This window comes from Mauremys reevesii, linkage group 3 (assembly GCF_016161935.1).
Source record: "Mauremys reevesii isolate NIE-2019 linkage group 3, ASM1616193v1, whole genome shotgun sequence".
Lineage (NCBI taxonomy): Eukaryota > Metazoa > Chordata > Testudines > Geoemydidae > Mauremys > Mauremys reevesii.
In genome coordinates this window covers 187285019-187308353 of record NC_052625.1, presented here as the reverse complement: position 1 = coordinate 187308353, position 23335 = coordinate 187285019, and the positions used below count along the sequence as shown (strand labels likewise).

At 45.1% G+C, this 23335-nt stretch overlaps 1 protein-coding gene across 3 annotated transcripts in view; it reads left to right on the top strand.

Annotated features, from left to right (window-relative positions):
* The window catches only part of LOC120400258 (protein LYRIC-like), a 48896-nt gene that overhangs the window by 1150 nt on the left and 24411 nt on the right, over positions 1–23335 (top strand). For all 3 annotated transcript variants that reach the window (XR_005595651.1, XM_039528704.1, XM_039528703.1), the window contains exon 2: positions 18481–18540. Coding sequence is in view for 2 of the 3 variants with exons in the window: in XM_039528704.1 (XP_039384638.1) it covers positions 18481–18540 (60 nt within the window). In the remaining variant the exon portion in view is untranslated. The remainder of the gene's footprint in view (positions 1–18480; positions 18541–23335) is intronic.

The window sequence follows — 23335 nt, the reverse complement described above, 5'->3', positions numbered from 1 at the left end:
ATCCCAGCCCCCTACACAGAGAGTCTGCCCTCTTCCACACAACCCCTAACACAGGGGCCTTCCATCCCAGCCCCCTACACAGAGAATCTGGCCTTTTCCACACAGCCCCTAACGCAGGGTCCTTCCATCCTAGTCCCCATTGCAGGTGGCCCAGCCTACTTTCAGCACAGGATTCCTCTCTCCCACTCCCCTGTGCAGGGTCCTTCCATCCTAGTCCCCATTGCAGGTGGCCCAGCCTACTTTCAGCACAGGATTCCTCTCTCCCACTCCCCTGTGCAGGCCCCCTCCCCCCCACATCCCACTCCTCTCCACAAGGGGATCCCAGTAGTGAATCTCGCAACCCCTCTGCTGGGGGCTCATACAGTCATTTGATCTCCCAACCTGGTACCCTGCACAGGGGGCCCTATCCATCTCAAGCACAAGGTTCTCTCTTAGCATAGTTCCCTGTGTAGGATCCTTCTCTTTCTCCCATTCCATTTCCAGCCCTGGGACCCATCCCATCCTTTCCCCACATCCCATCCCATCTTCCAAGCATAGGGTATCACCCTTACTGGCAGGCCAGCTGTCAGATCGCACCCCTCAAAGTGTGTGTTTAGAAAGAGCTGTTCTACTCTCGTCTCGATATAGATACATAGTCCAACATCAGAGCTAGACTCTGCACCCTAATTCATAGGGTAACCTCTATTTACAAACATAAAAGTTAGTGGAACTGCTGAATTAGGTATTATGAGCAGGACTGAGGTGCAGTTCTCAAAGGTATTTAGGTGCCTATCTCCCATGGAAATCAATAGGAGTTAAGCACCTACATACTTTAGAGGATCAGGGCCTGAGCTTTTATCTTTCACACTAACTTATATTCCCCAAACAAGTTATGGGACAAGACAGGGTTGCCACCTTTCCCGTGGTTTCTGGGATTGTCCTCGTTTTCTTACTGTTCATATACTTATTATTCATTGCTAAATAAGGGCTAAGTCCTGTTTGCATTGAAGTATGTAGTAAAAGTTCTATTGGTTTAAATGGCAGTAGGATGACGGACCTACGCACTAAATGTTTTTATTTGTTGCTTCAAAACTTCATTCTGTAGCATGGCCATGTGATCTTGGTTGCAATGTGATGAGGTTTTGCAGCCATACTGATCATCATGGTCGGGTTTTGATACAATGGGATGGATTTTTGATGCAGCATTGTCACAGTTGGCTCCATTAGGCACTGTGTAAAGCAGAAACCCTCAGCCTGACTTACAGAAAACAGCTGGGTAAAGACACTAGTACGCTAACAAAATGTAAACCATCACAACAGTACATTGTATATAAAATAATAGATGCAACATAGATTTGAACAGTCTGGTCTATTAGTATTATCTGTTAGCTGCTTCATTCTGGGAGATAGGAGAAAAAAAGAGCATATTTGCTGAATTTGTCTTTCAGTATGGTACTTCTGTGGTATCTTTTGCTCTTGCCGATATATATAAATGTGTTGATGTTTTCATCATAACCCCTGTTTCCAGGGATTTATTTACTTGGCCACAAAAGTTACCTTCAGGCTGAATCTTGGCTGTATTATATTTGAATTGGTTAGTTCATTTTCCAAGTATTTTTGTTCTTTTGAAAATGAAAACAGCACGCTGGCCTGGTATAATGGACTAATAGATATGTGTGCATTTGTACTGATCACATCACTGAAGTAATCTTAAAGTAATTGTCTATGTAAACAGAATGAGAAGAAATTTCAGCAAATATGTTACTTCGACATTGGTAACTGTTTTCCAGATCAGCAGAGTTTAGCTCTAAACTGGTGGATTTTATGCTTCTCTGAGTCATCCCAGCATGCACTCTGCTGGTGATGTTACTGTGAGTGGAAGCCTTTTTTATACAAAGTAGTATCATTGTTTTATTATCATCAGTGCTGAAGAATTTGATCTGGTTGTAAATAATCTGAAAATACAATTTTGGCAGAAACACTGACTATTGGAGCTGGAGGGGGGTGGTACTGGAGATCTAAATTATTCCCGGAGGTGGGCGTGTTATTTGAGCAGGCACTTCCTAGGTCTGAATAACAGGGGAAAAGGTAAATTAAAATGATACATTTGCTCACCTGCTGTTACTAAGCTAAGGTTTCCATCATTAATCTCTTTTTTTGGTACAATTGGTTCTTGCTTTCACACTGGCTCTTTAAGGGTCAGATTCTACCAACCTTACTGATGCTGACTAGCACCTTACTCTGTGGGGAGCTCCATCAAAATTGATCTGAGTGTACATGTGGCAAATTATGGACCTAAAGGGGATGGGGTTGCGGAAGAAAGGGAGAACAGGAAAAATAACCTAAGAAGAAAAAAAAACCTCTCATGCTTGATTAAATGAAAAATAGTGCTCATACCAAAACTGTATGCTGCCCTTTCTGCTTGCTTGCTTGCCTCATTCCTTTTCTCTTTCCCCACTCCACACTGTCATTTTTCGTTTTTCATTGTCTTACCTGTATAATCTGGAATGCAATATCCTTGAAGCAGGGATCTTATCTTCTAATATGGATGTGAAGTGCAGTGTGCACCTAGAGAACCACATATTAACTAGGCTTGGCAGGATTTGATTTTTTGATTTTATAATTTTGATGTTTATTTTCAAGCATTTTTTATTTTTATCAATTTAAATGTTCAAATGTGCAAAATTACGGGTTTGATATATTTTTTTCTGATTTTTATTGATTTTAAATTTTCACAGTGGCAGGAAGTTATGGGGGGGCAGACAATGGGTGACGTGGTTAGACATTAATTACTTAAGTACAATAGACGAGAGTCAAAAAGTTAAGTTAGAGCTTTATAACCATTAAAACACACATAGTCAACAGCATCTGTCAAAATATACAAAGTAAAGAGCCTTAAATAAAACTCAAGCAGCATTTTTCTTACTTTGTCTATCTGTAAATTTAGATTATTATTGATGGAAATATTTTTTGTTGGTTCGTGTGTGTAGGGTGAAATTGACATTTACCGATAAAAATCTAATCCTTCCAAGCCTATATATAACTGAATGATGGTAATCATTTAGAATTCAGTAGTTAATGCTGAAGTTGCAGAACACCTTTAATATACTGAAATTAGCATATCAAGAACTATATTAAAACAGTGCCAGAGATTATAAGAAGCAAAGAATTTCACAATTAATAATGAAACATCAAGATGTAAGGAATAGCATAAGCCAGAGTGTGCAGATATTACATGATAATACCCCATCTTTAGTGCGTGCTGAGATATGAGGCCAAAGACAAAATGCCTCCAGCACTCAGGTGTGTTGATATATCACAGCAGCCAAACATCTGCATATCCTAGAGTGTGTAATTCTGCTGATAAAGTTGAGATTTTTAATTAACCCCCCTCCCCCAAGGTGGTTAATTATCTTTTCCAGTTTTGGAATGTGTGCGTGCCAGTGTTTTCCAGGCCATGGTCCCCTGTCCAGGGAGTCTGCATTGTTACATTTGCCCAGTTAGCAGATGCCCTGCTAGCTAGAGGTCTAGTTAACTGCTTCCATATTAATACACTGGTAACTCTGCTATTGCGTGCTTGCTGTGCATGCCATGTGCCTCAGACTGCCACTGCACTCCACAGAGAGAGCGCAACAATGCCCTCTGCTGACCACTGTTGTTCCCTGCTGGCATGCTGCTCCCAGCCGCAACCCTGAGTGCCACCAGCCCACTTCCCACTCTTCCCCTAAAATCCTGCCCTGGGTATGGATCTACACTGTGGGTCTACACTGTGATTAAAAAAACCTCCTGCACCAAGTCTCAGAGCATGGGTCAGCTGAGTTGCGGGGCTATAAAATTGCAGTGTAGACATTTGGGCTTGGGCTGGAGCCCTTGAATCTGAGACTCGCCAAGCCCGAACGTCTGCACTGCAATTTTATAGCACGCAGCCTGAGTCAGCTGACCTGGGCCAGACGCTGCCATGCCCTGGTCTTTTATTGCTGTGTAGACATACCCTGAAGACAGCTACATGGCTTCATCCATCCTAGCATCAGTGGCAGTGCTGTGATGCTCCTGTGGTTGTGCTCTCTAACCTAGGTGAACATGCTCAAGAGCAGTCACATTATCATCCTAAAAATGTCAGTGCTTCTAGTTATCTGGCCATCTGTCTGTCTTTCATACTGCAGAGTAATATGGTGGCATGAGCACCAGCTTCAAGAGAAATATTGTGTATCAGGATAAGAACCAAATCAGAATTTCTCCTTCAGCACATCTGAAGTGTGTACATGTAAGAGCGCATGGCCATCCTTTCCTGTCAATCTCAAAGGAAGGCCATGCCCTCTCACTGTTTCGTTCTGCAAAAGGCAGTCTGGAACAAGGGGAAATTAGCGGTGTTTGGTGCCCTGGCCCTCTGAGCAGGGCCGGGCAGTCATCACGCTCTGGGGCTCAAGCCTTCTGACAAGGGGGAGCCCCAAATGGTTTCAGGCTCTGGCCCTCAGACAGGGCAGAGCAATGAATAGTCTAGCGTCCTAGTTCTGGTGGACAGTAGGCTAACACAGACCCCCTGCCCTAAGGAAAGGAGGCTGCCACCTCAGAACTAGGGTGGAAGGGGGACCCGGGTTCACCAGACTCCACTGGGTCCCATCCCAGGACCCTAAGAGTGGCAGAGTGTTCCACCATTGGGTCAGCGGGGAATCCAGCTGCAACATGCTTACCTGTCTTCAGGCAGCAACACAGCCAGACTACAGTCAGCTGTCCCTGGCCTACTTCTTCCCCTCCCCTGAGGGTGTACATGCATCCATGGGTCATCCTCCATCTCCCAATACTGCCAATGGTAGTCCCAGCAACTCCTCGGAGTCTGGAGTGGTGAGACGCTCTGGAAGCTCAGGCAAGTCCTCAGGGCAGCAGATACCCTCTCAGCGTCCTGCTCCGGCACTAGGGGAGAAGCGTCTGTCTCCCTCAGCAGCTCCAGCACAACTGAGCTGCAGGGCCCACCTTTTATACTTCCTGTTCCTGTCTTGCCCTTCTGCTTCCAGTGGGGCGAACATGGCTTTCTTGGTCCTGCCCACCAGGGGGCAGGCGGTGATTCCTCCCAGTCAATCTCAGAGAGAGGCTACACCCCCTCACTACAGTACATTATACACATTTTGTACAAATGTAATTCCAGCCAGATTAGAGAATGCTGCCTTCATGTTTCTTAAAACCGTCATCATAATTATATGAACAAAAATTGAGTGCGGTCAAATTGTGAATACACATCACAAGTTGCACTGTGACTTTGTTGTTGTCACAAGTTGCACTTACCATGAGTGGTGAGGGAGGGATCAGTCTCTTTCCCCACAGCCTCTCCCTTTCCCTAATAAAGAGTCTTTTAGGAAATAGTAACAAGAAGTGCCAAGAGTCATCAGGGCTGAACTAGGTTGTGGTTGTTTTTTTTAGTTTAAAATTCTCTGGATCAGTCTTCAAAACGGTCAGTTCAAAGAGGCGCTTTTGTTGGGAAGTCTAGTGTTATCCTCCCTGGGGTATTTTTTTAAATATGTATGATCTGGTGCATTCCATAGAGCAAATATTTGCTTTTCAGAAGTATCTTTATAAGCTGGTGGTTAAGCAGCACCAGAAGCGGGAATGACCCGCTTCTACTCCAGAGGCATGGAAACAGGCCTGCCAACAGCAATTCCAGGCCCCAGGACAGAACAGTCAGTGGGCCCCCACGCACACACAAGCCGCACCTGCACAGACACAGTCCGCCTGACATTTGGGCGGTGCTGCGCCTGTGCTGGCTGTGCTTCTGGGCGTGCTCTTCCGGCACAGCCAGGGCTTTTACATGCCCGCCCGGTAGGGTTGCCAACTGTCTAATTGTGCAAACCCAAAGACCCTTGCCCTGCCCCCTGCCCTGCCCCTTCCCTGAGAACATGCCCCTGTCCCACCCCTTCTCCAAGGCCCCACCCCTTGTTCACTCCATCTCTCCTCCCTCCGTCGCTCACTCTCCCCCACCCTCACTCACTCTCACCACGCTGGGGCAAGAGGTTGGGTGTGGTAAGGCGTTCGGGGTGCAGACTCTGGGAGGGAGTTTGGGTGCAGGAGGTGGTATGGGCTCTGGGAGTGAGTTTGTGTGCGAGGTGAGAGCTCTAGGCTGGGGCAGGAGGTTGGGGTGCAGGAGGGGGTCAGGGGGTTGGTGCTTACCTTGGGTGGCTCCCTAAAGCGACTGGCACACCCCTCTGGCAGTGACTCCTAGGCAGTGGGCCCAGTGGGTCTCTGTGCGCCGCTGCCTGCAGGCACTGCCCCTGCAGCTCCCATTGGCTGCAGTTCCCGGCCAATGGAAGCTGCGGAGTCAGTGCTTGGGGAGGGGGCAGCATGCGGAGACCCCCTCCCCAGGGGCTGCAGGGACGTGCTGGCCGCTTCCAGCAGTGATGCGGAGCGAGGATGGGCAGGAAGCCTGCCTTAGTCCCGCTGCGCTGCTGGTGGCCCCCAGGCCCTTTAAAATCACTTGGGCACCTGGCATTGTCGTCCTCTCTGCCCCCCATCAGCCGGCCTGCATGGAAATAGTCCCATTTGCCCACCCTTTCAGTTTAAACTCTGGTCTAGATGCAGATTAAATTTGATTGCTAAGTGTTATTGTATCATCTACCTTGGGTGGGAATTGCTTGAATCAGTGTCATGGGAAGTGGTCTAGTTGCCCCTGTAAAATTACCTCTTTATCCCTTGCTGAAATGTTTTTAATTAGTTACAGTAACACTTCCCAGTCAATAACAATAGATTTCTTTATCCCTGGGGCTAGGGTTTTGGGGAGCACGTTTGCCTCTTTACCTGACATCAAATCAGACCATTATATCCAGAAGGGCCATGAGGAATCACCCCTCTTCCCTTAGTTAGTGGGTCATGCTCTGCATGATTTTGGGGGAGGTGGCCAGTAGGAGAGGGCTGGAGCTGGAGGACATGTCCTGTATGGGTTATCATCTCCTGGCAAACCCATAGGGTTTCCCTTGGGATTCCCTTCAACATTCAGTGCAGACAGTTGCAGCACTAATTCCCACTGCTTGTCTCGTGTCCTCACTCATTGCCTTATAAAACTCATGGTTCCTCCCTGGGAAGCGCAGGGGAACAAGCTTTCCATGTGGATGCCCCCAGATCTATGGAGTTTTCCTGTGGCTCTCGGGACATCCGGAGTACTTGGAGGGCCAGGTCCCCTTCTTCCTCTGCCAACCTTCCCAGGAGGAGGAGAAAGAAGCTCCATGTCCACTCTGCAGTTTCCCAAGTAATTTTCCCTTCCTACAGAGGGCAGATGATTTAGCTCAAGATGATTTTGGGAGTGGGGGCAACATTGTAGTTTATGTATATAGTGATCATACATTCCTCTGTCTTGGATGGGGAGTCCTTCTCCTTTCTTTGCTAGTTAACACAGCATCTCTCTGTTGCTTCCTATTTAGACCTTAGTGGAAACTGCCATACTATTATCTTTTCTCTCTGGGTACTAGGAGTAATTTCCCTTGAAGCCGGTGCCCAGGCTGCCTCCTTCATTGACTTTCACTGCCAAGAAAACATCCTCTTTCCTTTCAGAATTTCAGGCTTGTTGTTTCTCATTCACCTGGTTCCCATCAGTTCAGGGAACAAATAGTCTCTCATGCTTGGGTCTGTTATTATGGCAGTGCAATGTGATCACAGCCCAGCTGGCCAGAATGTCTGCTTTCACCTATGAAAATTTGATTAGCAAATAATTAAACTCATGCTGCTTTATTTCCCAAAAGACTGCTTGTCATACAGATTGTTCAGTGTCTGTTGATGTAGCACTATGCAATTGTGCTGTGGCAGTTCTCTAGAATAGTTACACCATGATTAAGGCTGTATTTTTTTAACTACGAGAGGAAAGTGGGCTGTTTGTCATAGAGCAGAACGGTAGATTGTACAAGGGCAATGTGAAAAATATAAGCTCAGTTTTAATGGCTGATACCCAAATGAGGCTAGAAATCTTCAAGTGGATGCCTGAAGAAATTCAGAATTCCCATTTGCTTTCTAGCTTGTTGGATTTTTACTTTGGAAAAACTGAAAAATGAAAGCAGCAAAGAATCCTGTGGCACCTTATAGACTAACAGACGTTTTGCAGCATGAGCTTTCATGGGTGAATGCCCACTTTGTCGGATGCAAGATGCCCACTTCGTTCTCTTGCATCCGACGAAGTGGGCATTCACCCACGAAAGCTCATGCTGCAAAACGTCTGTTAGTCTATAAGGTGCCACAGGATTCTTTGCTGCTTTTACAGAACCAGACTAACACGGCTACCTCTCTGATACTTGAAAAATGAAAGGATTTCTTGTTCAGAAACAAAACAGATTTCAATAAAGTTGACTTAAATGTTCTAGAATTTCTACTGGTAGACTCTTAAGGTGAGAGACCTGTAACAGAGTGTGAATTTTAAAAAGGAATTTAGTCTGCATGGGAAAGAGACTACAAGTGAAGTTCTCTCTATGCATCATATCAGTCTCACTTAAAACCTTGTGCTGGCCCTCTGCACAGGGGTAAATTTCACCCTAATGGAATTAAAATTTATAGGAAATAATAGGAATAAATAGCTCATTACTAGAGTGGAAAGAGGATAATATTTGTGGTGCTGCAGGGATCAGGTCAGGACTAAAATCTGTGGTGTTCAGTATATGTATAAACCTGGAAGAAAACGTGAAGTGGTAAAATTTGGTCACTGCAGAAACCTAGTTAACATTAAAGTGGACTGTGAAGAATTCCAGGAATACCTAACAATTACTTTAAGTGAGTAATACAATAGAAGCTTACATCCAGTACAGAAAAGTGTAGATTAAAGCACATTGGAACGAACAACTTAAGTTATTTAGAAACACTGATGGGTTTGGAATTAGTTGTAACCTTTGACTCAGAAGACCTAATCCTCTAAGAATTACACACATAATTAAAGATGTTTGCTTAATATACATCATAAATTAAAAATTTAATCAGCTTTTAGATCACAGTAAGAAGATGATAAAGAAAAATGATACTAAAATACTATAATATCATTACATATAAATTGATGGTATATTACCTAGAATACCACATTATCACTAGAAAAAGACCTAACAGAAATAGGAATGATCTAGAGCAGGGGTTCTCCCCCGCTTTGGGGAGGCTAGCCCACTAGCCCTGCCCCTTCTGCCCAAGGCCCCACTCCCCACATGCTGGAGCCCTGAAACACCCCTCCCCTGTAAAAGGAGAAGCCTGGGGGGGGGCCCCCGTAACTGGAGGAGCCCTGGCCCGCCCACCCCAGCCACATCAGGCCACAGAGCCGTAACAAGGAGGCGGTCAAAAAAGCAAACAGGATGTTAGGAATCATTAAAAAGGGGATAGAGAATAAGACTGAGAATATATTATTGTCCTTATATAAATCCATGGTACGCCCACATCTCGAATACTGTGTACAGATGTGGTCTCCTCACCTCAAAAAAGATATTCTAGCACTAGAAAAGGTTCAGAAAAGAGCAACTAAAATGATTAGGGGTTTAGAGAGGGTCCCATATGAGGAAAGATTAAAGAGGCTAGGACTCTTCAGTTTGGAAAAGAGAAGACTAAGGGGGGACATGATAGAGGTATATAAAATCATGAGTGATGTTGAGAAAGTGGATAAGGAAAAGTTATTTACTTATTCCCATAATACAAGAACTAGGGGTCACCAAATGAAATTAATAGGCAGCAGGTTTAAAACAAATAAAAGGAAGTTCTTCTTCACGCAGCGCACAGTCAACTTGTGGAACTCCTTACCTGAGGAGGTTGTGAAGGCTAGGACTATAACAATGTTTAAAAGGGGACTGGATAAATTCATGGTGGCTAAGTCCATAAATGGCTATTAGCCAGGATGGGTAAGAATGGTGTCCCTAGCCTCTGTTCGTCAGAGGATGGAGATGGATGGCAGGAGAGAGATCACTTGATCATTGCCTGTTAGGTTCACTCCCTCAGGGGCACCTGGCATTGACCACTGTCGGTAGACAGATACGGGGCTAGATGGACCTTTGGTCTGACCCGGTACAGCCGTTCTTATGTTCTTATGTTAAGGAATTTTTGTGCCCGAGGCAAGGGCGGCTCCAGGCTCTTCAGAAGCGGGTCCCTGAGTCCCTGTTAGAGGGAAGGAATTGCCGCCGAATTGCTGCCGCCACCGCTTCATTAATTCTTCGGCGGCAATTCGGTGTCGGGTCCCTGAGTCGCTCTCGGAGAGAAGGATCCGCCGCCGAAGAATGACTGAAGCAGCGGCGGCAATTTGGCGGCAGGTCCTTCCCTCCGACAGGGACTCAGGGACTTGTCGCTGAAGCGCTGCTGATCGTGGTAGAGCTGCGCCCCTCTGCTTTGCGCGCCCAAGGCAAGTTACTGTTGGGCCGAGCCTCTGCCACCGGCCACCCCTCGGCCCCCCCAGCACCAGGTTGCACTGTCAGCTTCTCTGAGTTCTGGGCTTTCCCCAGTACCGGGCCGAGCTGCCGGCCCTCCTGCCCCTGACACACACAACCCAGCTGAGTCACCGCCCCCTCCCGCCCCCAAGTGCTGGGCCAGCCCCAGCGCCCCGAAGGCCCTCCCGCGCCTGAGCTGATGGCTCCCACCACCGGTCCAGCGCCAGGCTGGCCACCCGAGCAGACCAGCCCCAGCCGCAGTGCCGGGCCAAGCCTCCTCACTCCGCCAGCTGCTGGCTCTCAGTCTCTGCATCCCTCCTCACTTCCTTGTCTCTGAGGAGGAGGGACGCAGTGAGCAGCGAGGAACTCAGGGGGGGAGGGGGGCATGGAGGAAACATGATGGCAGGCAGGCACAGGCAGCACAGCAGCAGGCGGGGTCTCAAGGAAGGGACGGGGCCACTGTGGCCCAGGGTGTCTGGTGATGGGTCTTCCCTGGCCTATTATACCCACCACCTATGTTCTGAGGTCCCTTCAACGTGCTATAAAAGACACCGCGGTCCACCTGTGCCACAACTATTGTTTTTCTGCATATAAAAGCCAGGGCTCTTGTTAGAAGGTAGCAAGTAGCGCAATTGCCCACACCACAGGAGGCCCTGGAAGCTAAGTTGCTCAGTCTTTGGCTTCAGTCTGGGTGGCAGAGCTTGGAGCCGCAGCAAGTTTAATGCCGGCCCTGCTTGGTGGACCCCCTGAAAACTGATTGTGGCCCTCCAGTGGGCCCCAGACCTGTAGTTGGGAACCAGTGGTCTAGAGTGGACCAATTATTATTGAGACAAAGAGACGGTGCAGAAGAGAGAAATACACAGCTGCTCTGGTGACAGCTTTCCTTCCTGTTCTGCTATGATTGAGCTATATAAAATAGTGAAAGATGGAAAGAGGCGGCAGCAGCAGGAGAGGAGGAACTGAACATTTTCCGTAATGCAAAAAGAGAAAGGCAACCAATTTAAAACAAATATAGGAACATTTTTTAAAAGCATGAAATTAAGCTGTTGGACTCCCTGCCGAAAAATGTGAGTGCGAAAAGTGTCTTAGTCAGATTTAAAACAGCATCTAGTTCCTGAATTCTGCGCCAAAAATTAAAAATTCTGTGCGCAACATTCTGCAAAATTCCACCTATTTTATTTGTCAAAATAACATAATATAATCATGCCAGTTTCAAATATTTTGGTAATTTATTTAAAAATACCTTTCAGTAAGTATGGCTCTAACAATACAGACAACAAAAAAGATTCAGGAAATTTTTTTTTTTGACAAATATATTCCTTACTGGACATATTAATACAGAACTTTGAGTAATAATTAGTTTAAACTACAATACAGAAATGTATTTCCTGCACCCCTCAGAAGCAGTGCAAAGGTTTGGAGGAGTCAGGGGTAACGGAGGAGCTGAGGGAGAGGGAAGTAATTGCTGGGAAGGAGCCTGAGTGTGAACTTCGAGGGTTGTTGGATGTGGGGGTGGGAGAATTATGGAAAAGTTTTTTTGGGGAGGGGGAGGGATTGTTAGGGAGCCTCCCCCATGCAGACCCTGGCTGACCTCTAGCCTCTCTCATTCAGTCAGGCACATCTGCCTCTGTTCATATATGTTCCTGTACTCTACCATCACCATGTATCCCTGCACCCCAACTCAGCCACCCCCGCCCCCCATCCCCATGTGTCTCTGCACCCCCGTACCCCAGTCTGTCCCCCACAGCTACCCCTTCTGAATCCCCTTCTGACGCACCCCAGCAGCCCTATGTGTTTCATGCTGTCCATCCCCCCATATCTGGTTCCTCCTGACTTGGCCCCACAGGCAGGGTGTTGTGCGGAATGCAGCCTCTTCTCTTTCCTATATGCAGCTGGAGCCCATCTCACTTGAGATGAGCTTGCTGTCTGTTCTGGTGCCACATCTGCCTCTGGTGGGTGAAACATGTAACTGCAGGTGCTTTCAGCTGAATGTATTTTCTGCTGAAAAAAAAATTCTGCATGGCACATGAATTCTGCATGTGCGAAGTGGCACAGAATTCATAAGAACATAAACATAAGAACATAAACATAAGAATGGCCATACTGGTTCAGACCAAAGATCCATCTAGCCCAGTATCCTGTCTTCTGACAGTGGCCAGTGCCAGGTGCTTCAGAGGGAATGAACACAACAGGTAATCATCAAGTGATCCATTCCCTCTCACCCATTCCCAGGTTCTGGCAAACAAAGGCTCGGAACACCATCCCTGCCCATCCTGGCTAATAGCCATTGATGGACCTATCCTCCAGGAACCCTGTTATAGTCTTGGCCTTTACAGTATCCTCTGGCAAAGAGTTCCATAGGTTGACTGTGCGTAGTGTGAAAAAAAATACTTCCTTTTGTTTGTTTTAAACCTGCTGTCTATTAATTTCATTTGGTAACCCCTAGTTCTTATGTTACCATGCTGCTCAAAGTGGCAGGAGCTACAGAGCTGCCCAGCGGCTTGGCATGCTGCAGCTCTGTGAGGGGTGGGGGGTGAAGCGGGGGAGGGCTGGGGGAGCCTCCCCAGCTGGTTGCTCAGGCGGGCCAGAGTCAGGACGGTCCGGCCTGCGGACCGGAGTTGTTTGCCCACCCGCCCGCCCCTTTAACAGCCAGTTCTACACCGGCTTCTAAATTTAACAACCAGTTCTTGTGAACCGGTGGGAACTGGCTTCAGCTCACCACTGCCTCAGTCATATTTCCCCTTAATTGTCTCTTTTCCAAGCTGAACAGCCCTCATTTTTGAAATCTCTCTCACATGGAAGCTGTTCCATACTCCTAATCATTTTTGTTGCCCTTTTCTGAACCTTTTCCAATTCCAATATATCTTTTTGAGATGGGGTGACCATATCTGCGTGCAGTATTCCAGATGTGGGTGTACCATGGATTTATAAAGAGGCAATATGATATATTCTGTCTTATTATCTATCCCTTTCTTAATGATTCCCAACATTCTGTAAGCTTTCTTGACTGCAGCTGCACATTGAGTGGATGTTTTCAGAGAACTATCCACAGTGACTCCATGATTTCTTTCCTGAGTGGGTAACAGCTAATTCAGACCCCATCATTTTATATGTATAGTTGGAATTACGTTTTTCAACGTGCATTACTTTACATTTATCAACATTGAATATAATCTGTCATTTTTTTGCCCAGTTAGCCAGTTTTGTGAGTTCCCTTTGTAACTCTTCGCAATCTGCTTTGGACTTAACTATGTTGAGTAGTTTTATATCGTGCACATTTTGCCACCTCGCTGTTTACCCCTTTTTCCAGATCATTTATGAATATGTTGAACAATAGTGGTCCCAGTAGGAGATGTTGGGGGACACCACTATTTACCCCTCTCCATTCTGACCAAACTGACCATTTATTCCTACCCTTTGTTTCCTATCTTTCAACCAGTTACTGATCCATGAAAAGACCTTCCCGCTTATCCCATGATAGGTTACTTTGCTAGAGCCTTTGGAGATGGACCTTGTCAAAGGCTTTCTGAAAATCTAAATACCTTATATCCACTGGATCCCCCTTGTCCACATGCTTGTTGACCCCCTCAAAGAATTCTAGTAGATTGGTGAGGCATAATTTCCCTTTACAAAAAACATGTTGACTCTTCCTCAACAAATTGTGTTTATCTTTGTGTCTGATAATTCTGTTCTTTACTGGAGTTTCAACCAATTTGTCCTCTACTGAAGTTAGGCTTACCTGCCTATAATTGCCAGGATTGCCTCTGGAGCCCCTTTTAAAAAATTGGCATCACATTAGCTATCCTCCAGTCATCTGGTACAGAAGCTGATTTAAATGATAGGCTACATACCACGGTCAGTAGTTCTGCAATTTCACATTTGAGTTCCTTCAGAACTCTTGGGAGAATACCATCTGGCCCTGGTGATTTATTACTGTTTAATTTATCACTTTGTTCCAAAACCTCCTCTATTGACACTTCAATCTGGGACAGTTCCTCAGATTTGTCACCTAAAAAGAATGGCTCAGGTTGGGGAATCTCCATCACATCCTCAGCTGTAAAGACCAATGCAAATAATTCATTTAGTTTCTCTGCAATGGCCTTATCCTCTTTGAGTGCTCCTTTAGCATCTTGAATGTCCAGTGGCCCCACTGGTTGTTCAGCATGCTTCCTGCTGCTCATATGCTTACAATTTTTTTACCCCAGGAGTAGATAATAAAGATAAGGGCATTTCGTCCTTTTGTTTCAGATCACAGGTTAGTCGCATGCTGGGGTTAGGCAATTATTTCCTCTGTAGATAACTTAGCATACTTAGATGTATTATATAGGGGAAGTGTGTTTTCCTTGAAAACACATGCATTGGCCATCATTGAAGACATTAATAATTATTTGTTAATATTTGTAATTATTTGTACACTGATGGTGTGCTCAGTGTACAAGACCCAGAAGAAAATATGGGGCCAAATTTTTTACTTTGATCTGACCCCTGGTTTGCAAAGGGGGTGGAAAACTTGTGGCTCTCCCCACCATAATGCAGTCCCCAACTGGCGAAAGAGTTGGCATAGCCAGCTCCTATATCACCTCACCATGCAGATTCCAGCATAGTGTATCAAGGATGGGACAGGACATGACCAGAATACTGTTGTGGAGTCACAATGCTTGTCTGGTGTAACATCCCACTGTAGTTTACAGCAGTCCTAAACTACACTGGGGCTAGGCTTGGCATAGAACTGGTCCAGAAAGATGGAGCTGCAACCATCTCCTTATGCTTCCCTTTCCACCCCTTAGTTGTGTGCAGTGGATATGGGCACAGCTGGGAATCCGGGCCTATGGTTCATGCTCTGAGTAGCTAACATACTAAATTAACCTCGATGAGGATGCCAGACTAGGTTGCATATTGGAGGCTCCTGATTGGCAATCCTGTGGTTGTTGGAGACCAACTCTAAGCCATCACATGTCTGATATCTTAGGTTTTAGCTGAATCCAGTTTAGGTGTCTGGTCACAAATAGATACCAGCTACTGATGAAACAGACGTAGTTCTAGAGGTGCTCTTTTACTGTGCCCACCTACATTCATTGTATTTTCTATTTAAAAAGCCTCCCTCGCAGAACATGGTATCTGCTGTATTATCTGGTATATTTTTAAACTATATTTGATATTCTTAAAGATGGAACAGAATGGTGGGGGGAGGGGGAGGACCCAGAAAAGCAGCATCAATGTGTTTGTATTCCATGATTGTATTCTGGTCAGCAGCAACCTGGCACACATGCCCTCTCTCTGCCGTGCATAGGACTATAAGCTACATGAGTGTGCATGGGAGCGTGTTTAGAGGTCCTGGTCGTAGTGGAGGGGGTGAACATTCAGTAACACATTGCATGGCATGTCTTGTAAAAATGTCCCCTGCACCTCTCTCCGGGGCTACATAATAAAGTCGAATCAATAATTGCAAAAAAGCCACAAAGGATTAGTGATAGAGAGAGAAAGCATCACCTTTATATAAAGGAGAAAAGGCAGCTCACCCCCCTGTGCATCACAAACCCAATGGCCATAGAGTCAGAAAAGCCTTCAGATTGCCCCAGGAAAAGAAGAATGCAATTTAATATGCTACAGTTTATAATTCCATAAAAGGCCATGAGGATGCTTTTTTGCACGTGTTTGAATTTATTTAGAATTGTACTAGTGGATTTATACAATTATTTAATCTAGTTTATCTCTGACTGCATAAAAAACAATATTTTCCCCCAAGAATGAGGAAAGGCATCAATCTACATTTATTCATTTATTTGCAATGATTCCAGTAACGATAAAAGCAGCAAAGAGTCCTGTGGCACCTTATAGACTAACAGCCATATAGGAGCATGAGCTTTCGTGGGTGAATGCATCTGACGAAGTGAGTATTCACCCACGAAAGCTCATGCTCCTGTATGGCTGTTAGTCTATAAGGTGCCACAGGACTCTTTGCTGCTTTTACAGATCCAGACTAACACGGCTACCCCTCTGATACATGAGTAACAATAAATTACATCAAATAATTATATTTTTTTCTCAAAACATCCAAACAGTGCCATAATTTAACATGTGGCCAAAAATGAAACCTAGGAGCCCTGACAAGGAAGGAAAGGGTAGGAGGGACTTCCAGAGCTGTAGGGCCAGTTCGCTGACCAAAATGGGGGCAGGACAAAATGAGAGACATAGAGTATTACTTGGGGTCTAACTGGCATAATATCATGGTGAGGGCAAGAAAACATGTCATAAGAACAGCCATACTGGGTCAGACCAGCGGTCCATCTAGAGGTCATTAGTGAGTGTGATGGAGTGTACAAACCCCACACTGGAGAGGAACGGGTCATGGAGCTGTTCTGGGCCCACACACCTGCAAAGTCTGCACAACCTGGAGAAGGAGCTTAAAAATGGGAGCAGAGTAGCTCAGATGTGGGCAGGCAGTGGAGGTGAGCTGACTTGGGAAGGAGCACCACAGGAATGCTTGCTTCCTCAGATCAAGTCTGCAAAGGAGGGACTGGTGATTCTTTGAAGGTCAGAAACTCTATTGTGTTGTTCAGTTCTTTGCTTTACCCTATGGGAAGAGAGGGGTCTGGTAGGAAGTGATCCAGGAGGCAGCAGCATAGATTGATCTACCTAATCACCATAGTATTGAGGACTGAGAATTAACTCTAGAAAATGTAGGAACAGACCATGGCACCAGTTCTGCAGAGTGAGCTATGTGGGGCAGAGCCTCCCTGATTTCAGTGGGGTTATATGCAGGGTGCTACGTAGACAATTCTCTTTGCAAGGTCAGGGCCCTAAGCTGTGCTAGTCCAGAGTTAGTAGTATAGGAATGACTGTCAAAGCAATTGACCCAGCAATGAATAAATGTCTCTGTTGATAAAACTATAAGGGAATTGCAATTTCTTGTTGGTGATAATTCATTATCACAACCTTCAATGGAGATCATTTCTTATTTACCTGGGACATTTAGAGTCTAAAAAATCAGCACCAGTTCAGTTCTCAGAGGAAAGGGGAAAGTAGATGGTAGAATGTGGTAGCAACTTCTCCTTTACCAGAAGGATTGCAGGGAGCCAGCACATCCCTAAACCTGGGTAGCTCTGGGAGGAGCGGGTGGTATGCTAGGAGCAGCTAAGGGAGATGCCAATACAGTGCATTCCTTTGGCAGCCTCCATAGGTGGGAGTTCTGCAGTGTCCCAAGCAGAAACGACAGGTTCCCTTCTGTGACAGAACCCTAGGGAAGGGTAGCGTGCATTGTCCTTCCCAAAGAGATGTGGGCCTTGCTATCTCAAGTTATGTCCGGCTAAAGTTTGTAGTCTTCTTGTAACTCAAATTAATTGCTTGCCAAAGAGTTTGAGTTAGCCAGTATATGCTTATCTAGATGTTCCACAAACACTTGTGGTTTACTCTAGTGGTATGTCTAGACCAGGGGTCAGCAACCTTTCAGAAGTGGTGTGCTGAGTCTTCATTTATTCACTCTAATTTAAGGTTTCGTGTGCCAGTAATACCTTCTAAAAATGTTAAAATGTCTCTTTCTACAAGTCTATAATATATAACTAAACTATTGTTCTATGTAAAGTGAATAAGGTTTTTAAAATGTTTAATTTTAAATTAAATTTCTTAAATTAAAATGCAGAGCCCCCGGACCAGTGGCCAGGACCCAGGTAGTGTGAGTGCCACTGAAAATCAGCTTGCGTGCCGCCTTTGGCACACGTGCCATAGGTTGCCTACCCCTGGTCTAGACATAACCTAGAGTCCACCTCAACCAGCTAATACACATTAAAATACACAGTAAAATCACCCTGTCTCTATTAAAATGTGTTGACTGGTTCACTTTTTATCCTGGTCTAGACATACTCTGGGGTAAACCACAAATGTTTCTGTCTTGGAACAAACGTTTGTGGATTTTCTAGACTGTCTTTAATAAAGGTTTTTAGCTCATTCAAATCAATTGGCAATCAATTAACTTAAGTTTCAACAAGGCCACAAACTCCTAGCCTGGGGTTTTTGTTAATTTCTGTGTATTCTTTTAGACCGATCACATGTGACTGACTCCCATAGAGGTGTATTACAAGAATTGCAACATTGTGTTTATAGGAATTATTTCCCCATAATTTAACATTTTTGAATATCCATGTTCCAGGTTCCAGTGAATTGTCAGCTTCTAACCTCTGTTGGCATGAGAGAAAAAAAGCTACTGAAGGTACCACTTTTAGTTCCAGAAATTACACAGTATTTCTAAAATGATATTTGTTTTAAGAATGTTCTTATTTTCTATTATGTTTTTTGTAAGGATAACACATTCCTGTTATCTGAAAGACTTAAAGAACTGCAGTTAGGAACACAGAAGTTGCCAGACTGGATTAGACCCAAGGTCCATCTAGTCCAGTATTCTGTGTCCAGGAGTGGCCAGCACCAGATGCTTCAGAGGAAGGTGTGTGACCTCCTCAGGCAGTGATGGGATAATCTGCCTCCCCACACAAATGTGTTATATTTAGAGATTATAAGCCCAGAAGCACAAGTTTTAATATCCCTTCCAAAACTGTTGTAATTAATTACGATAACTAAAGACCCTAATCCAAATACAAGACTTTCCATTGATTTCACTGGGCTTTGGATCAGGCCTGAACTGAGCAAATCTGTGGTACAGTCATATTATTATAGACAGGACTGTAGGCACTGCCTGTAGTTAAGGTTGCTTGACCCTTCCTGGTCACAGATAAAACTGTGTCTGGGAAGTGGAGCCTGCTCAGTTTGGACCAAATATTTGGGGAACTTAGTTGCCTAACTCTAACAAATCTGTAAGCATGAACAAACTGAGATTTTTCAGAGGTTTATAACTTGGCAAAATTTGGGCAGATTTTCATAGGAATAGCAAAAGGCAACTCCTTTTAACCAAAGTGAATCCCCTGCCAAATTTCAAGTCCCTGCTCTAAAGCATGGAGGCACTATAGCTTCTCAATCATAGAATCATAGAATATCAGGGTTGGAAGGGACCTCAGAAGGTCATCTAGTCCAACCCCCTGCTCAAAGCAGGACCAATCCCCAACTAAATCATCCCAGCCAGGGCTTTGTCAAGCCTGACCTTAAAAACCTATAAGGAAGGAGATTCCACCACCTCCCTAGATAACCCATTCCAGTTCTTCACCACCCTACTAGTGAAAAAGTTTTTCCGAATATCCAACCTAAACTACCCCCACTGCAACTTGAGACCATTACTCCTTGTTTTGTCATCTGGTACCACTGAGAACAGTCTAGATCCATCCTATCAAAAGTAGCTATCAAATCCCCCCTCATTCTTCTCTTCTGCAGACTAAACAATCCCAGTTCCCTCAGCCTCTCCTCATAAGTCATGTGCTCCAGCCCCCAAATAATTTTTGTTGCCCTCCGCTGGACTCTTTCCAATTTTTCTACATCCTTCTTGTAGTGTGGGGCTCAAAACTGGACACAGTACTCCAGATGAGGCCTCACCAATGTCGAATAGAGGGGAATGATCATGTCCCTCAATCTGCTGGCAATGCCCCTACTTATACAGCCCAAGATTTTTTTTTTTTTAGGAATGGGAAAATTCTCTCCTATGGGGACACCGCTGAGAGAGACACCGAACCAAAGGCCGCATGTTCGGAAACCACTAACATGTGAGAACTGGCTTGGGAGAGAACAAAGAACCAGCCACTGAAGTGCTTCATGAAAAAACACTGAAGTAGAAATAAGGAAAACAGTCACCGAACTGGAGAAACCCATGTTAGAAATACAAAACAGACAAACTGACAGAAAACACAGGTTAATGTTACCAACAAAACACCTACACAACACACATTTGCATTGTTTGAATGAGCATGTTCTCCCCAGGGGAAGACATACTATACCCTACTATACCCAGAAGCTGTGCAATATAACATTCATACACACAGTGGGTGAAACAAGCTCCTATCCCATCACTCTGCTCCAAAAACCAATTTAATATAAAGTGGCCAAACAGACAAACCTACCATTACACTGCTCAGAAAAGACCGTGCACTTGGTTTTAACCATAAGACCAATGAAGTAGTTGTAAAAAAAAAATTTATAATTAACAAAATGATGGCAGAAATATTTACGATGAAACTGAAAAACATCAAAACTAAAAAGCAAACTCAGCCAGAGGCAGATATCCAGCATGGGAAATTTCACCCTAAATGGTTAAAGTTTGGCAAAGTTACAAGCAACAGAAAACAAGGTCTTGTAATGGGAAGTGTCAATAACCCTGAACTTTAGGGAGAGGGGCACTGGGACCAGCTGGGGCATAAAGGGTCTATAACCGTTCCTCTACAAAACTTATGTAACCCTCCTGCCAGGTGGAGCCAGCAGCAACAAGGACCGGGTTCAGTATATAGGGGTTCCTTTTCAACAGTACAACACAAAACCGGCTCGAGCCCCCACCCAGTAACCTGGGACAATTACACACCATCCCCTAGGCACCTCTAGGAGGCAATAGTTCCCCTCTCGCAAGCACAGAGTCTGATTGTAGCAAAAACTTTTAATAAAAGGAGGGAAGTAACTCAGCATTAATTTGTAACTAGGGTTCATAAACACAAACCATGAGCAAAAGACCCACCCCCAAGTAAGTTGGGCAGTGTCCTTTTCCCCTCAGGGTCTCAAGTCCAGCAACCCCAAAGTCCCTTTAACGTGCCCGTCCGTTTTCTGTACCCCACTCACAGTTGTCCTTGGCCAGTACAGAGTTCAGAGGTTTATCTGCATAGTTCACCTCCCACCCTGTGTGGAAGGCAGGGGGGTAAGGAGGCACCTCACACACTGCACTGCTCGGGCACTTGCTCATCACCCCCAATGTCCGATCGCCATACCTTTGCAGGGCTCTGCTCTGGCCCTTTTCACCAGCTTCTCTGTTGGCTGCTTGCTAACCCCCTCTGCCAGCCACCCTGCTGGTCACACCTCTCCACCAGCCACCCTGCTAGCTGCTTGCCATGCCTCTCCACCAGCTCACCAAGATGTCTTCAGCCCCCCTTGCCCCGCTCTCAATGGTTTCAGCTGTTAGTGGAGGAGCCTCACTGCTGGTGCCCACTGGGCAGTCTCTTGCAATAGAGACACTGTCCCAGAGTAGGTCTTATACTTGGGTATCAGTGATTTCAGTTCTGCAGCATGTAACAGGACTCTAAGTTAACTCTGTTATTATACCATGGAGAGAGAAATGGTGTTTAGGACCCTTAAACAGGACCCACACCACCAGGTATATATACCTATCCCCACTCTCTCTCAACTCATTGGGCTTTGGATCCCATGTCCGCTGCCTAGCGAGTGCTGTTCAGTTGAGGGTGAGTCCCTTCATTGGGGTATGCCAGGTACAGTTTTGCTGCCTTCGGTTCACACAACAAGGATAACAATGCTTTATTACTCCTGCCCCAATAACAAGGAGACTGGCGATCCAACATCAGCCACAAGTGATCATTTGGGCAAGCAGTCCCATCATACTGAGTACCTAGGTGGAGTGGTTGTGTCCATGCAAACGAGATCAGCTTCTGAAGTCTTTTTCCACAGCTCACCACTAGATGTCAGGGGAGAGCTCATCCAGACTCTGCTTACACCTAGAAATAAAACCGGGACTCCAGATTCTCTCTATTCCTCTGCTGACAGCAAATAGCTGTGAAACCCACTGGCAGAGTGTGTGTCGTTTTCCCCCTCTAACAACTGGTCCATGTAGAGCAGAACAGCCTACTACAGCTACCAGTTACCCCATTAGTTCAAGTGGTAGAGGTCTGTGCTGTGTATCTAATGGTCTGAATCCTGCTGATGACTCAAGGTGAGAGTCAGAATGGTTCCATGTGATAGCATTTCTGGGGAAGAGGTGTCTCTTTTTTTTTAAATTAGATGATTAGTTTTTAAAAAGCCTACATTACAAGAATGTTAAGGTTACAAAGTCAAGCATTGAAAAGGTAGGAAATGCCAGAATTAATGTTGCCTGGACATCCTTAAATCGGCCATGTTGTGTCTGCATTAGGATGGGATCTTTAATTACGTGGTCACATTCAGGTTTTTTTCCATTCAGTGCACTCATTCAGTGCATAAGATGGGCTAAATTCTGACAGTTAATGCGGGTTGTGTAGTGAAGGAGGCTGTTATCTGTAGGACCCCTGCCTCATTTGTAGCAGAAGTTGCACCGTGTATAATGAATGCGGCAGGCATGGCAGGAAGAGAAAGGATGGTCTCATGGTCAAGGCTATTGAATGCTGCTTTGAAGAATTGGATTCTATCCCTGTCTCTACCTCAGATCCTGTGTGAACTGGGAAAGTCACTTAAACCAAAATGTTCACAGCTGGCCGCTAATTGTGTGTTGCTCATATTCTGGATGCCTGACCTGAGACCCTGGTGTCTGATTTGCAGAAGCGCTGAGCACTCAGCTGCAATTAAGGTCAATGGGAGCTGTTCTTTGAAATTATAAAGTGCTATAAAATACTAAGTACTCTGAAAAATCCGTGTTGGTCACCCAAAATTAGTGGAAACTGCTGACAATTTTAGCCTCTGTGTCTCGGTTCCCAAGCTAAAATGGGGATAATAAAGACTTAATTTCATAAATTCATGAATGTTTGTGAAGAGCTCAGTTGAGCACCATAGAAAAGCCCATGGGGAAATTAATAACTTTGTATTCAGCTCAGTATTTGGGTGACTTGAATGAGGCAGGAGTCCCATGGAATAAATAGTATGTGAGCATGTAGATGAAGACTGTACCAGTGTGTACACACAAGGGGGCTTGAATTAAACCTTAATTCTGGCATTTTCTAACTTTAGAGTGTTTGATTTTACCTTCTTTTAATGTAGTTTGTTTGGATGTAATAGCACATTTCCCATGTATGTGAAGCCAAAGAATGTTCCCAATCTTCAGGGATCGCTATGAAATGCTTATTTTTACATGAATTTTTCAGCAATACATTTAACTTGGAAAAACTTATCTTTAACCCTCCCAATATAGTAGTCCTGACTTCACTTCAAAACTGTCTTAAAGA